Raw genomic sequence first — 16,023 nt, 5'->3', positions numbered from 1 at the left:
TTGGACTCAGATTATTAAGCTTGGAACAGCCTCTGACATTCGAAATTTAATCTACTTTCTCTAAACACTGGAGCCAACCCTCTCAGAAAATGCAAGAAACTTGCAACGTTGGGAAAAAGTGAATGATTTTACGTCATGAACAGATATTGGGACTGCAAGAGGTCAAGGGTATTTTGCCCCTTCTGACTGCAAATTGTCCCTTTAAATAACGGGAAGTTTAATGGTTTCTTCACAATTAGCCCCTTCAAATTCTGAATATCCTTGAAAAATCCTGAAAATAGCCCTTCTCAAAATTTCCTTTCTAACCACGGCATGAAGTTCTTAAATGAATTAGAAAGCTTAGAAACTGGTTCACGCATGTAATGTTGTTGTTACTCCTACAACGTAAGAGGTTGGAATTCCGTTCTTCCGTACCACAACCAAGTCAGAAAATAGCTTGCCAGTCAACCTCTAGCACTGCTGGAGTAATATAGTAGTAAACCTGAAAATCAACCTAATTCACATAAAGACAATGTCACACATGATTTAGAGTCCGTGAAAAAATAGGAAAATGGCACTCTTTCAAAAGAGCAAATAGAAAACTCTTGAACCCAATAAGAATATATAATTAGGTAGGCGGGGCATCAATAATTAAATAGCTCGAGTATGAATATTTTAAGTTTTAAAAATAACTTACTTCCCATATAAATTATACCCAATTTTGAATTTCTGTAGACAATCCTTTATTTCATACAGGATGAGAGTCGGTACTTGGGAGCGGAAGGCCTTATATAATACAGTAAGCAATATTTTAACATAGCATACATACTGACCAACATCCCCCCTTTTAGTAAGCCGTCTGTCTCGCCGTTAAAAAAACCCTTTGGAACGCTCTGAGATACACCTTTTTTCAACAAAGCCGTTATAACTATTATAAAATCCATATCTTTCAAATTTGAAAATCTGGGTATTAATCATTAGATTTCAAATACTCTCATACTTAGTAGTTTCGATAGGTTGTCTGTGGTTTGATATCCTACATTTACTGCTTTAATGCACCTATAACTCCGTAGCATGCAGAAATTTCAAGATGTATATTCATGTACAACTTGGCAAGAGTTCAATAACACACGGAGACAAAGACAGATATGGCAGAAATAAGAACCATACCTTCTACATTTATTTAAACGTTTTGAGGCGGTAAAACATGTAGAGGATTTTTATACAACCACAAAAATACACAATGGTACCGTGCTTGTGCCTCCAGATACTATAACGCGTAAGTATAAACCGCAAGGTGCCACACCACAAAATCAGGATAGTTTTGATTTTAAGTAGCACTCAAACTAAGAATCATGCACAATGTGATGTATGGTTGGAAAGCCTACATATTTTAATTTTGATATTTTGTTTTAAGAAAAAAAAACATGTAGATTTTCATACAATCCCTGTTCACATATGATACGAATTAAATAGAATGTAAAATTCGTAACCAAGAGAGATAACTCAGTAACTGATACTAAAATGCAGTAGAAAGCATTTGATTTTCAGTGTTAAATTATCTCATAAGAGCAGACGGATTGGAATGAATAACTACACATTTCATCATATACCAGTAGACCTATAAAGAAACTTAATAACAAAAATAAACGTGTAGCTTTTTTTTCCTTTTTTTTTTGGGGGGGGGGGGGGGCGGTGTTGTATAACATATTAATGATTTTGCATCATTCTTACAAGACTGATACTTATGTATTTGATTTAACGATGTTTGAACTGAACCGTTATGGAGTTACGAGCGCTAAAGGAGGGCCATAAATCTGCATCTTCAATGTGACTTGTGATGACAATGACGTGAATAAAAGTCAGCTGGTCACTTTGTTCCACAAGGTGCCATACCACAAAAGGGATTCTGGATTCATTTTGTACCTTGAATCATTTAAGAATTATGTTTTAACAAATAGGAAAAGAAACATATATTTTCCCAATACCCAGACAATACTATACTTACATAAGTAAAACTGTACGTGTACGAATCTCTTTAAAACTGTACCACAAGGTGCCATACCACCAATGGAAGGCTTCGATTGATTTCGGTTTGTGAGTGAAACTACAGGATTTAGGATCCAAAAATATGTTCAAACTGTTAAACATTTAATCGCAATCCAAATTTTAGAGCTGTAAGAAGATTGACTGATGTGTCCATTCCAGAGCCAACCGATTAGGGTTTTAAACTGCACTTTCACAACCCGCCAAACGAATTGGCGAGGTCTTTTATGATAATCTCCGATAAGTTGCGTGTCCGTTTGTTCGTCCGTCAGTTTGTCTGCCCGACGTTTCCAGATGATAACTAAGAGTGCACTATACAGTTACATTAAGGCGCACTGTTTCGCACATCAAGTTACCCCGGTCAAATTTTGTAAAACTTAAAATTAAATGTTGAAATTTGGTGGATATATTGTTTAAATCTAGATAAGCATTTATACATATACAGATGTAATATATGTTATGGTAAACAGGTGTAATTTAAATGAAAAATGGTATCCGGAACGTTTCAGTCCCCTGCCGTATTAGGTTCTCTCCTCAGCTTCAGATGGCTGATTTTCAAAATACCTTATTTCGCACGAACTTTTGGGACTAAAATTGTGAGAGAATGAATCGAAAAGGGTCGTAGTATTTTTACCTTTTTTCCACCTATACCATGCATGCTTTCATCCTGAGGTCAGGCGCGTAGCTGCCGTTAGGCAAAAAATCCTATGCCTGCACTTAATTTCGCCATTTTTTTTTTTTTTTTTTATAAAATACATCCAGGAGAGGCAAAAATCATGATCTAAAACGCTATCTGCGCGGAGCTTCGGGGGGGGGGGCTTGGCTCCCCTGGACCCCTGCCGTAATTTTGTCTACACCTCAATTTGGCCTCAGCTAGGCGCATGGTGGTAGTGTCTAAGTGCCTGATATTTTATAAAACATAGTATTTGGCTGTTAGTTTTGGAAAGGCACCCCTGATTTGTACTGAAACTCAGTAATATTTTTTTTCAGTATGTTACCATGGCTACTGGATTTTATAAGAATAATCAAGAAATTACTTATAAATGACTTGAACCTCCACACACCAAGGATTTAAAAAATATGTACTTCTTTTATGACAAAACACTAGAAATTTCTGTGTGAACTGCCTCAGAACAGCTTTATTTCAACAAAATGACACCAATTTTTCAGAAATGACCGAACTGTATTGTACTACCTAATGAACAGATTAATGCATGTTTTGAAACTTTGCACAATTGTTAAGTACCATTATATACAGGTTAAGTTCAATTTTCAAGTTAAGTCATTTAGAACATTTTCCATCCCCTTTTTTTCACCATTACGTGTCGTGGTTTCACTTAATGTTCCGTTGATGCATTATAATGAAACTTTGTGGGATTTAATGTTAACACATGGAAATTTGCATACTGTCAGAAATTTATGTTTTAACAAAATTTGTTGAAATGACGGCTGTTTTCAGCAAAACTTGGTCTCATGCGTTCACAACTTTACAGTAACGACTTGTTGAATTGTTATGAAAATCAATTGAGTGTTAGATTGCCATATGGAGATGTGCATATTGAGAGGAATTTGTTTGCGGAAAAATGTAAAAATGACGGCTGTTGGTTTTAGATATTTTTCAGAAAAGTTTTGTATAGTCAACAACTCAACACTAATAACTTGTGGGATTGTTATGAAACTCAATGGAATGTTAGATTGCCAAATGGAGATGTGCATTTTATCAGGAATTTATGTTTGGGAAATGACAGCAAATTGTGAATCAAAAGTGCTTATTTTATTTGCCATAAAAATTGTGTCCAATATGAAACGTAGGTCCACATGGGTCTTGTAATTACATTGTAGGGTGAAAAAGGCCGTTGGTACATAATGTCTTGTTGACGGTAAGTTCACATGCATTGTTTGGTTTTTAAATGCACCACGGTAGCCGATTCATTCGTCCGTCACGCTTAGGGTGCATACTTTGTGTAATCTATAACTCAAAAAGTATTAAACCAATATTGTTCAAACTTTGCACTGCGTTTAGGCTAAAAACCACTAATTCCACTTCCCATAGGCTTCTATGCTAATTTCACAATATTCAATGGCTTCTCTGGACTTTACCTTAACTTTAACCTGCAGAGGACTATATATCAGCATGATTCTACATATGTCAGCTCACAATCCTCAGAATGGCATGTGGGGTTAGCAGACTTGCAGTGCAGTACTGGTCACCGGAAGTGAAGGGTCTATAAATAGCATGGGAAATCCCAGTGTTTTCACAAGATAGGGGTATATTTAAAAATCGTTATGGAGATTAGGCTTCACATCACAAGAAGCAAAATGCACCTATAAAATGTACAGAAATGTTTTTCCTGTCAGAAACTGTTTAAATTTTTTAAATAAGATGAGAACTTTTTTCACAGCACTATGAGGAACAGGGGTAATTTCTGCGTAGGACTATTTTTGCGTACGTTCCAAATGCTCATTGGTTGAATTGGTGGTCTGTAACCTTTATTGAAGATTTGCACATCCGGTTATGATTAAATTCAACATTTTTTTTCTACATTTAGCATGTTGAACTTAGCCAGTTTATGTTACTTTATGTTGTAGATGGCACCTACTAACTCAGAAGTATCAAACGAATACTATTCAAACTTTGCTGACTGATTTATTTACATATTGAGATATATATATATATATATATATATATGCACGAGAAATTCGATGTTAAACTTACATTATTTTCTCAGCTTTGTATGTACCATCAGTCCATTTTTTAATTGCTTAGCGTTTACATGTAATGTATACATGGAAGATACTTATGTTTACAATTAAATTCATGATGATGACGCAGGTCTAGAAATGTATGGGTCTTGTTTAGAGTTTACCCTGTCATTCTCCAGATGTATACCCAGTATATACCGGTGTAATTTGAACTGTCACTAATACATGTAGTTGGTTTAAGAGTTCTGTGTTATGTTCATTATTCTTTGACTTACATGTAACCATTGAGCGATGCATTGTTCCCCTTCGAAGTTCAAAAGAAAGTGAGGACTTGAGGAAGATAGATGCCTAGTTAATAGAAGATGTGAGGACTTGAGGGAGATAGATGTCTAGTTAATAGTAGGTGTGAGGATTCGAGGAAGATAAATGTCTAGTTAATGGAAGATGTGAGGACTCGAGGAAGATAGGTGTCTAGTTAATGGAAGATGTGAGGACTCGAGGAAGATAGATGTCTAGTGATAATGGAAGATGTGAGGACTCGAGGAAGATAGGTGTCTAGTTAATGGAAGATGTGAGGACTCGAGGAAGACAGATGTCTAGATAATGAAAGATATGAGGACTTGAGGAAGATAAGCGTCCACTTTTTGGAAGATATGAGGACTTTAGGAAGATAAGCGTCCACTTTTTGGACGATATGAGGACTTTAGGAAGATAAGCGTCCACTTTTTGGAAGATGTGAGGACTTGAGGAAGGCAAGTGTCTAGTTAAGAGGAGCAATGACTTAAGATTTTGCTATTTAATCCAATTAGAACTAGAAACACTGTGAAAAGCTGAAATTTATTGAAATTCTAGAAAACATATAGGAAACCCCAAAATATGGAGAAAAACAAAATTGGAGGTGCATAATGGCATCATGTGATAGAGAAAATGTGAAAGTTTCATTAAATTCAATTCAGTGATTTTAGAGGATTCCAAGTTGTCCCCCCCTCTGGTTGATCGACCAATGACAACATAAAATGCATGTTTTATATCATGAACCCCCAAGAAGTCAACCAGGGGTGAAACAAAATAGAAATGCATATTTCGAAAAAGTCATCAAACAGGAAATGAGAAATTGCCTTTGGGTCAAGTTCTGATTAAAGAGGGGCACAATGGTAATATGTTACAAAGGTTCTGTGAAAGTTACTGTATATTACATTCAGTAGTACAGGTGCAAAAGATTGGTACCCTTCATTCATAATAAGTAGTCAATGTTTTGCTATAGAATCCCCCCCCCCAAAAAAAAAAAAGAAAAGAAAAAAGGGGAGATCAGGGCTAAATCAAAAACAGGAGGTCCACATCTTCAAGATTCTGAGAGAATTTCATTAAATTCCATTCAATGATGTAGAAGTAACAGATGGGTGGAACTACGAACAGATTGAAAGACGGACACTCATATCGCTATATACATCCGCTTACACATATATCCCCACTTTGCAAGCGAGGTATAATAATGAAGGACAGTCTATTCAGTAAGCGCTGGAATTAAAACTTGTTTTTGCACTACTGGAGAGGTTCATTAGGAAAAGAAAGATAACCGTAGCAGCTTCACTTCTGATTCAAAGTATATATCCCTTTTCTGTTTAGTTTAGAGACAAACTACTACCAAAAGAATGTATTCTTGAATATATCACTTGACAATGACTGAAAGTAAAAAGGATTAAATTACTTGAATTATTCTGTCAAGAACTTACCGTATATAGGAGAATAGGTTGTCTGATTGATGCTGTGTCTGTAACTAAATCCCCTCCTTCAGCTTTACACCAAGTCATGTCTAGCAGGCAGAGGAAACGTTTCTCTAGTATATTCTATAGACATCGACCGTTCCTTGAAGGTATATAATATTTTATGCCCTTTTCTTACAAGAATAAAAAAAATACAAAATATTTAATGTTTACGGGAGACGAGTTCATAGCGGGAGGCTCTTTATTTGACTATAGGCTAAAAACCACTAATTCCACTTCCCATAGGCTTCTATGCTAATTTCACAATATTCAATGGCTTCTCTGGACTTTACCTTAACTTTAACCTGCTGATGACTATATATCAGCATGATTCTACATATGTCAGCTCACAATCCTCAGAATGGCATGTGGGGTTAGCAGACTTGCAGTGCAGTACTGGTCACCGGAAGTGAAGGGTCTATAAATAGCATGGGAAATCCCAGTGTTTTCACAAGATAGGGGTATATTTAAAAATCATTATGGAGATTAGGCTTCACATCACAAGAAGCAAAATGCACCTATAAAATGTACAGAAATGTTTTTCCTTTCAGAAACTGTTTAAATTTTTTAAATAAGATGAGAACTTTTTTCACAGCACTATGAGGAACAGGGGTAATTTCTGCGTAGGACTATTTTTGCGTACGTTCCGAATGCTCATTGGTTGAATTGGTGGTCTGTAACCTAAAGAGTCACTTTTTGTCTTAGAAAAAATAAATAACTATACAGGTATCTTCCTACACACATACTGAATGCATTTGCAAAGTTTCAGTGAAATGTGACGAGCACTTTTTTAAATATTTGATTTTTAAATATAGGGTAACCAAGTTGTGCGAGCAAAAAAGTGAAAATATTCTACCATACTGAAATGCATTAAATATTTGCAAAGAACTTTTTCTGACTTTTCAAATAAAAAATATCAATCACAACTTGTTTTTTAACAATATTAATGAAGAAATAGTTTTAAAAGTAATCATTTTCTGAGAAATTGGTCTATTTTTAAAAATTTATTTCTGACTTGCCTCCCCCTTTTTCTTGATCACATGTCAAAAATCCTAAATCTTTAAATTTTCACAAAAGGTGATATATTTGGCTTTAAATTTGTAAATACAGTGTTTTCACATTAAAACATGACCAGTAAAGGGCACCTAAAGCAAAAAAAGTGCTCAATAATGGATTTTCCATGTTGCCATAGGGGAATGCTTATATGGCCTTAACCGCAGTAATGAAGTGAGTTTTTCCTCATTTCTAACCTAATTTTTGCTCAAATCTACACAAAACTTGATTTCAAGTGCTTATTACTACCATATTTAGGTAAATATAGCCCTCAAAGTTTAATATTTGATATTTTTACTAAATTTTCTACACTTTTTACAAGATAGGACATAAAAATCAGCCAAAAAGACCAATTTTCCATAATTTGGACCTATAACTTAAAAAAATGCATATTTTGAAGGATTTTTGTAGTGTATTCCTCTCATGGCAAAGTTAACGAGATCTTCAAGTAGTTTAAAGCTATTTCAAGAAACTTTTCATTTTGCCATGGCTTCAGCTTAAGGCTAAAAACCACTAATTCCACTTCCCATAGGCTTCTATGCTAATTTCACAATATTCAATGGCTTCTCTGGACTTTACCTTAACTTTAACCTGCAGATGACTATATATCAGCATGATTCTACATATGTCAGCTCACAATCCTCAGAATGGCATGTGGGGTTAGCAGACTTGCAGTGCAGTACTGGTCACCGGAAGTGAAGGGTCTATAAATAGCATGGGAAATCCCAGTGTTTTCACAAGATAGGGGTATATTTAAAAATCATTATGGAGATTAGGCTTCACATCACAAGAAGCAAAATGCACCTATAAAATGTACAGAAATGTTTTTCCTTTCAGAAACTGTTTAAATTTTTTAAATAAGATGAGAACTTTTTTCACAGCACTATGAGGAACAGGGGTAATTTCTGCGTAGGACTATTTTTGCGTACGTTCCGAATGCTCATTGGTTGAATTGGTGGTCTGTAACCTATATCTAAAATCACTCGAAATCATTTGAGCAGATCCTTTTTAGGCCAATCAGCGCCCCTTTTCTGAAACCGCCACTAAAACCTAAGTTATGGTATATACAACAGTTGCTTACATAGAGAGCATTGCCATGATTAATTATTTGTTCCAGGGACATTGGTATTTAATTGGGAGGGTAAACAGGGAGTGGGGATACGGGGTTTAAGGGGGGAAATCGGTGGTTGAAGGGGTGGGGAACGGAGAGTATGTAAATACGGGAAGTGGGGATTATGGCTGGGAACCAGACCTGGATATAAAATGAAAGGGGTCGGAAAGCAGTGGTCAGGAGGGTAGGATGCGTTGGTCTAGGGGAAGGAAGTGAGGATGAAGTACCCCTGTCCACCCCTCTTGGTTCGGTAAAACATTAATACAGGCGAGGACAATTATCTAAGTATTGAAGGCAAGATCACTTCCCAAGGACAGCGTATTTACCGTTTATAAATATGCAAAGAGCGGATCACGCAATTTTCAAATCAGTGCTCCCGAAAAGGGGGTACAGGCTATTATTTGTTTTAACAAATTGTTTCAACAAAAACAGGTACGGTGATCGGAAACGGCACGGACTTGGATCCGCCACTGAAAGACATCTACATAAATACAGTGTGTCGTTGAAGAAGCTGAAGCGGCCAATATTCTGACATTTAACGAACAACTAATGCATTTAATACACAATGGAAGCACTCTTCTTGATATACTGAAACATGACGGGAAAGTTTTAGTATATGTATTTAAAAACAATGAATTATACGACCGCAAAATATGTGGTCGTATAATATTAATATGGCTCTGGCGTTTTACGCGTATGGATCTCTATGAAATAGTACTTCAATGTTTCATAGCACAAAGGAAGGTTGACATGGACTACTGACTTGAGAAAATAGTTTTTGTTTTTTGGCCATCTAGCAAGGGACATCGCGGCATAGGCAGGCCTAGACGTGGAAGTCGTACTGTGTAATGGAAGTCTATGATTGTTGAGAGGCATTTGTGTTCTTTGTAATGGGCAATTCAGCTTGAAACGAAATATAGACGCTTTTGATATTTAACATTAACAAAACTTTCCTCCTTAACTCTTGATTTGGAAGTGACAGGTTACGCCTGGCGAAATTGAGAACACAACGCCTATTAATGATAATAAAAGTATACATAACTCCAATTGATACCCTGACTTTCCATAGATAAAGAAGCAAAAATCCTTGCTCACAAATTAATTTGTCTGATGACAAAATTATCCCTCAAATATTTTAGAAGTATTTAGGTATTTAGACGGACACTTAACCCATGCACATGACCTGCAATTTCGCCACAATATTCTCAAGTTTGGTAGTGCATGGCAAATGGATAAACCATTTGATTTTTAAAAGGGCGGGCCTAGGATCGGGCTGTACTCAGAAATGTTTGCTATACACAGGGTAGGACTTTTTTTGGGGTGGGGGTCATTTATTTATTTTTGGTTTTTGCATGGTTTTTATTTTAAAATCATATTTTTTCGAGTTGGAAATAATTCTGTTTTTTTTTGGGGGGGGAAAGTGGGGGAGGGGGGGGGGTGAAAATTATTTGGTATCTTTTAGAATGTGAAAGATTTGGATACGACTGGTGTCAAATATAACATGTTTTCTGAGATATTTTCAAAGTGTGGTATATTTTGGTTATACTGGAAAATAATGGTGGTTTTTTTTATTATTATTTTTTTTTTTTGGGGGGGGGAATTGTAATTTCTTTGACCTAGCCTGATTTGTAAAGATAAAAATATAATAAAATTACCCTTAGGAACTAGAGTGGAATTTCCTGCCTTCTTTATTTTGAGAAAATAAAGGTAATGTTTTTTTTAGTAAAAAAGCACAGATATTTCAGACAAGAAGAGATCCTGCCTATTTCTTATTCATTATGGTCTTTCCTGCAATTTTGTTTCAAGAAATTTGTTTAATATTTTATCCACAAGGAAAACATTTTGGTGAAGTTTTGTATATGAACATGGTCTAAACTCTACAGCAAAAGTTGCAACCTGGTCATAAGGCAGGCATAAACAAAAGGCTCCCAGGAGCCTAAATCGGTCACATTCGGCAAGGTGACCTAATAATATTTCATTCTTACCCGCCATGCATGGAAACTTATTTGTGTACATACACTGTAATTAATTTCATAAATATATGTGGCGGTTTGGTACAGTCCAGGTGCATGGATATTAACTCAATAAAACTGATTCAAATTCATACTCGGATTTCTACAGCCCATAAAAGTCACACAGTATTTTCCTTTGATGCAATGGGCTATGGCCCTGTTCCCCATCCTTTACCAGGAGCGAAAGGTGAACTACAACCCTTTGTCCGTGGAGACCAGTTGAAGGTAGACAAAGCAGAAATACGAGGATCATCTTATTTTTTTTGTATGTAGCAGTTGCACCAATCACATTCAAATTTTACAATCTTCCATGTATAAAAATGAATTCCATACTGATCATTTACTTATGATTAACTTATTATAACTTGCGTGGAAACAATAAGTCGACCAACAATGAGGATTGATTATGGTTTAAAGTCTTATGGCAGATATTTCAAACAAAATTTACCTATATACACCACAAACTTATTTACAGATGTTAGATCATCAAAGTGAATCATCGCCAAAGACCACACAGATTTTAATGAATAATTATACATTTTATCATATAGACCTATAAAGCAACTCAATAACAAAAATAAAAATGTGTAGCCTTTTTGGAATGTAACACGTATTACTGAATTTGCAAGATTCTTACAAGGTCAATTACTTAACAAACTGATAGAATTTGTAAATTACACCAAAGAATGAAATAGAGTTGCACCCCTTAGAGTGATTTATTTTTGTGATTTCTGGAGTGTTCGCTTATATGTATCATTTCTATCTTCATTATACAATATATACTCTTTGATTACTAGGTCATAAAAAGGGGGGTGTTAATAAGCCTTAGTGATTTCAATTTTTTTTATATATATAATCCACCAAATGTTTCGACACTTAGAAGGGGCTGGGATCCACTAAAGTTAAGCTTTTACAGCCCAACCTTGCATAATATTCACCAGCCAATGTTTAGAGTAAATTCTGAAAATGTTCAAAAAAAAAAAAAAAGAAAAAAAAGTAACAAATGTGAAATTATATATTTTGTTCTTATTTGGCAACAAGCAACTGAACACTCAATGTTTAAAAATATAGTACAACTACACTAGAACCTGTACAGTTATAATGTAGAACTGTACACTGTACAGTCCATACAATTGTCACACAAACCCTGTACATCTGGCACATGCACAATAAATAACTATTTGTACTTTCCTTGGCTTCAGCAGCTCTGTTCTTTATCATTGGTTTCATTTTCTCATTCACTGAACTTTACAATCAGTCGAATTAAAGCATGGACTTTCAATGAAATTTTTGTGGTCATAAATAAAAAGTATGTCAAGTTATTCTTGATGATCAAGAATGGTTTAAGTTTTCTACAAATTACCTCAAAAATAACAAATGCTTCCCAAAACAATATTATAGTTTGTTGATCAAGTCTTAGAATATTCTTGTTTGTTGATCAAGTCTTAGAATATTCTTAACTTCCATGGCAACCCCAATCCAAGTCTTAGATACTGATGATGTCACAAAGAGTTAAGAATTTTCTCGAACTTAAATATTTTTTTTTTCAAGTTTTGTGGCACTGGGCCAAGTCTTTTAGTCATAAATACTACTGACACCGAAAGTCCATGCTCAATCATGATACATTGTATATTATTTTACAAATAATGCTTGAATTATTCATAGGTTAAAAAATACGCAGTACAACAATAACAATGTCAAGGAAATTCACTAATCAATACAAACACTATTTCTCCTGCACCCTATTTTTTTTTTTTAAGCAAAAGCATTTTTTTTTTCGAAAAGCACATTAATTGTGTAACCACACTGCATGATGTGTTTCTACAAGCACTGCACTGACTATTATCATCAACTCAAGAAAAACGAGTTTTGTGGTGGGATAATAGGTCTTCAATAGAATGCCCATAAAATTGTGAATTTTTGCTATTTAACCATTTCTACAAACAGTAAGAAGCTAGCACTATTTCTTCAAAACTTAACATTGGAAAAATATCAACATCAACTATAGCACTTTTTTCAACATGTAGAGTATTCAATTAAAATTATATCATATTATTATCTCCCTTGGTTTTGAAAAAAATGTGATATTTGTTTCAACATGTAGCGTATTCAATTAAAATCATATCATATTATTATCTCCGTTGGTTTGAAAACAAATTTGATATTTGTTTCAACATGTAGCGTATTCAATTAAAATCATATCATATTATTATCTCCCTTGGTTTGAAAAAAATGTGATATTGATTCGCATGCTGATTTAATTTTGTTTTGTTAGATATATGAATGAAAACTCATATTATGGCACTCCAAAAAAAAAAACAAACAAACAATATAAAAGAACAACGTTCCATATCAACAAAGCCTGCACCAAATTGTTTTTGTATATTATCAAATTAAAAGAAAAGAAAATGTTTTTGATTGAACAAAAACTTTGAAGGAGTTATGAACTCAAAAAGTAATTTAGTTGTCTAGAAAAAGACAAGGCTAAAACTGAGAAAATAGAGTTATCCAACTTGACTAGTACATTTTTTTTCACAATTCCTCAGCATGTTGCCTTATAAAATTTATTTATGGGGTACAGAATATAAAATATGTGTACTATTGTGAAATTAAGTCCATTTGTCTACATGTATTACGAAATAGAACAAGGTCTGTGCTGTTCAATTTCACAGACAATTTAAAAGGTTTTTAATTGTTCTTACTCCTCAATATTTCAGGCTACTGTGGAGATACTTAAAATATTAGCAATTTACTATGACAACCTGACATCAATTGAACTGTGACATAGCAGAAAAAAAGAACATCAGTTTTAAAACTTCTCAACAGAAAATTACATCTGGCTCTACCAGGCTAACTGTGATGTTTCCAGCTTTTATTTCAAAACTGAAGTTATTCTGTATATCTAATTACTAGTAGTTGTGCAATGACAAATTTCAAAAATGGACAAAAAAATTGATAGTAAATATAAAAGATATCAGTCAGCTAACACATACTTTAATCATCATCAAATCTCAGGGTATTAATGACCATATATGTAAAAACGAGAGAAAAAAAAACAATGTTGAAATCAACTAGAAAATACATAGTAAATATCTATATACACCTGTGGTGTGATATCACTATACAAAACAAAATATCCTAGAAGAATTTTACATCGCCTTCAATTGACTTGGAACTTTCGCTAGAGATTGATAAGTTCTTTAATGATTCCGCAGACTGCTCACCAGGCCCAATCTTGTTGAAGCTTGGCACACTACTGACACCTGTAATTGGCTCTAACATGTCCTTCTTGCGTGTATCTATGGCGATAATAACCCTCATTGTATTGGTTGATCCAGATCCTGGTTTCCAGCCAGTTACCAAGACGACAGGGTCACCAGGCTTGATGAACCCTCTGTTGATACCGACATTGATACCCATGTAGATCCTTCTATCAACATCAACTGTCCATTCACTCATGTGGGAATCTGGAAGTAAAATTAAATAACACATATAACTGTACTGGAATAATGAAATGTTCATCTTTTCCACTAGAGACAAGCTTATTGACATTTTCAATATCTTATTAAATGTACTCTGATGAATGAGAAACAACAAAGAAATTGATGAAAAAAAAATAGTAAAAAAAGTAAATATACAGTAAAATTAAGAAAACAAACTCTAAAATCAAGGGCATATATTCACAAAGCACTTGTAAGACTTGCGTACATGTAAAAACAAACCAATGGGACTTACATGCACATAAGTCTTATGTAAGCATTGTGAAGATGCCAAGATCTGTAAAAATTAAGATCCACAAATCTGAGGACAAGTGACACCACCCTATCAATTCCAAATGAAGTTTAAGAGGGAATAAATTCACAAAAATAGTGCAAGTAAAAAGTATAAGTGAATCCATAGAGTACCACAATTAAGCTACTGAATGAATAAACTGCTAGAAACAGTTATAAACCAGAAAGTTTTGTGCAGTCCTTTTTTCACCGTTTCTGCTATCTATCTGATTTCCAAAGTTTAAAATTTGTGATTGTTTCCCAGATTGTGTTTTAATGTTCTGCAATGAAAATATTCAAGACAGTTTAATTTTCACCGTATAGGTTCTACCGCAAAACATTGAAAATTTAAGCACCACAACTATTTCATGGTTTACACTTAATTTTGATAAACTGTTGTAGATCAATGGTGTACAGATACTAATCAAATTTGTCATAACATATGAAAGGGTATCAAACAGGTAGAAACATGTCAAAGGTGAAACGTTCAATGTTAGAAACATGTAAAGGGTTAAAGGTCAACTAAAAGCATAACAGGTTAAAGAGTGAAACCAAATCATGCAAACGTGCAATGTAATTACTGAACTGGCTATGTAAAAAAAAATGTATTTTAAAAACACTCCATCTTACCTCAACCACATTGATCAGATGACAGGAATAGTAGTGGGGGTAGAGCTTGACCATTCAGACCTGAAAGGGCTGCCAGTCCATGTGTGGGTAGAAAGCTTTAAATTTGGTGTTACTAAAACCTGACAGAATTGCCAAGTATTGTGCGGGCAGAAAGTCTAAAATGTTGTTTTATCCAAAACTTCTTAAGGCCAGGACCTGACAGGTTTGCCAAGTATTGCGAGGACAGAAAGCCTAAAATTTAGTGTTACCCATAGCTTCTTATCAAATGTCACGACTTCACAGAATTTCAAAATATTACATGGGTAAAAAGCATAAAATTTGGTATTACTTAAAACTTCTTAAGCCCATGGCCTAACAAGATTGACAAGTATTGTATTGGCAGAAAGCCTTATTTATGCGTCCTAAAAATCCCTAAAGGCTATGAGGACCTTGACATACGCCGGTCTTGAACACATAATGGTGTCACTGAAGTACATTCAGACCATATATGAGGTCTACCCTGCATTGCAGACAAAAATGTCTATTAAATAGAGTTACATGAAAATGACCAAAAGACTCTCTCATAATGATTTTTCACAAAACCATAATTCAATAGAAACAAAGTATTATTTTAATTTGGAATTATTTTGGATTTAAGAAAATAAGTAAAATTTTTTTTTTATATAAAACTTACCCCTACTAAGGGGGTTTAAATCATGCCGCCATGGCTAAGGGGGTTAGTAAGTTTTCCTTGCCTTTTGTTATCCAGCTAACTTAACAGCATAACTCCCTTAGTAATGGTTAGTTTTACAAATTATTTTCCGTTGTTTTCTAAATTCTAAAATAATTCCAAATTCATACAATACCTTCTTTAGAGATGTTTGGCAAATGTCATTGATAATATCCCCAACAACAAAATTGGTACCAAAAATTACCAACAGACTTAGTATCATATTCCTTTTAAGGTTCATTCATTA

General features: G+C 34.4%; 1 protein-coding gene across 12 annotated transcripts in view; it reads right to left on the bottom strand.

Annotated features, from left to right (window-relative positions):
- Positions 1–11,668: 11,668 nt before the first annotated feature.
- LOC148596901 (pyruvate kinase PKM-like) overlaps positions 11,669–16,023 on the bottom strand; it is a 44,108-nt gene continuing 39,753 nt past the window's right edge. For all 12 annotated transcript variants that reach the window (XM_088563834.1, XM_088563836.1, XM_088563838.1 and 9 more), the window contains one exon: positions 11,669–14,134. In XM_088563834.1, the coding sequence (XP_088419960.1) occupies positions 13,806–14,134 (329 nt within the window). In that variant the 3' untranslated portion in view covers positions 11,669–13,805. The remainder of the gene's footprint in view (positions 14,135–16,023) is intronic.

This window comes from Perna viridis, chromosome 15 (assembly GCF_037379345.1).
Source record: "Perna viridis isolate PV_CMFRI_1.1 ecotype Kerala chromosome 15, ASM3737934v1, whole genome shotgun sequence".
NCBI classification, from domain to species: Eukaryota; Metazoa; Mollusca; class Bivalvia; order Mytilida; family Mytilidae; genus Perna; species Perna viridis.
Note: the sequence above shows the minus strand (reverse complement) of the source record. Positions and strands in the feature narration are given on the sequence as shown.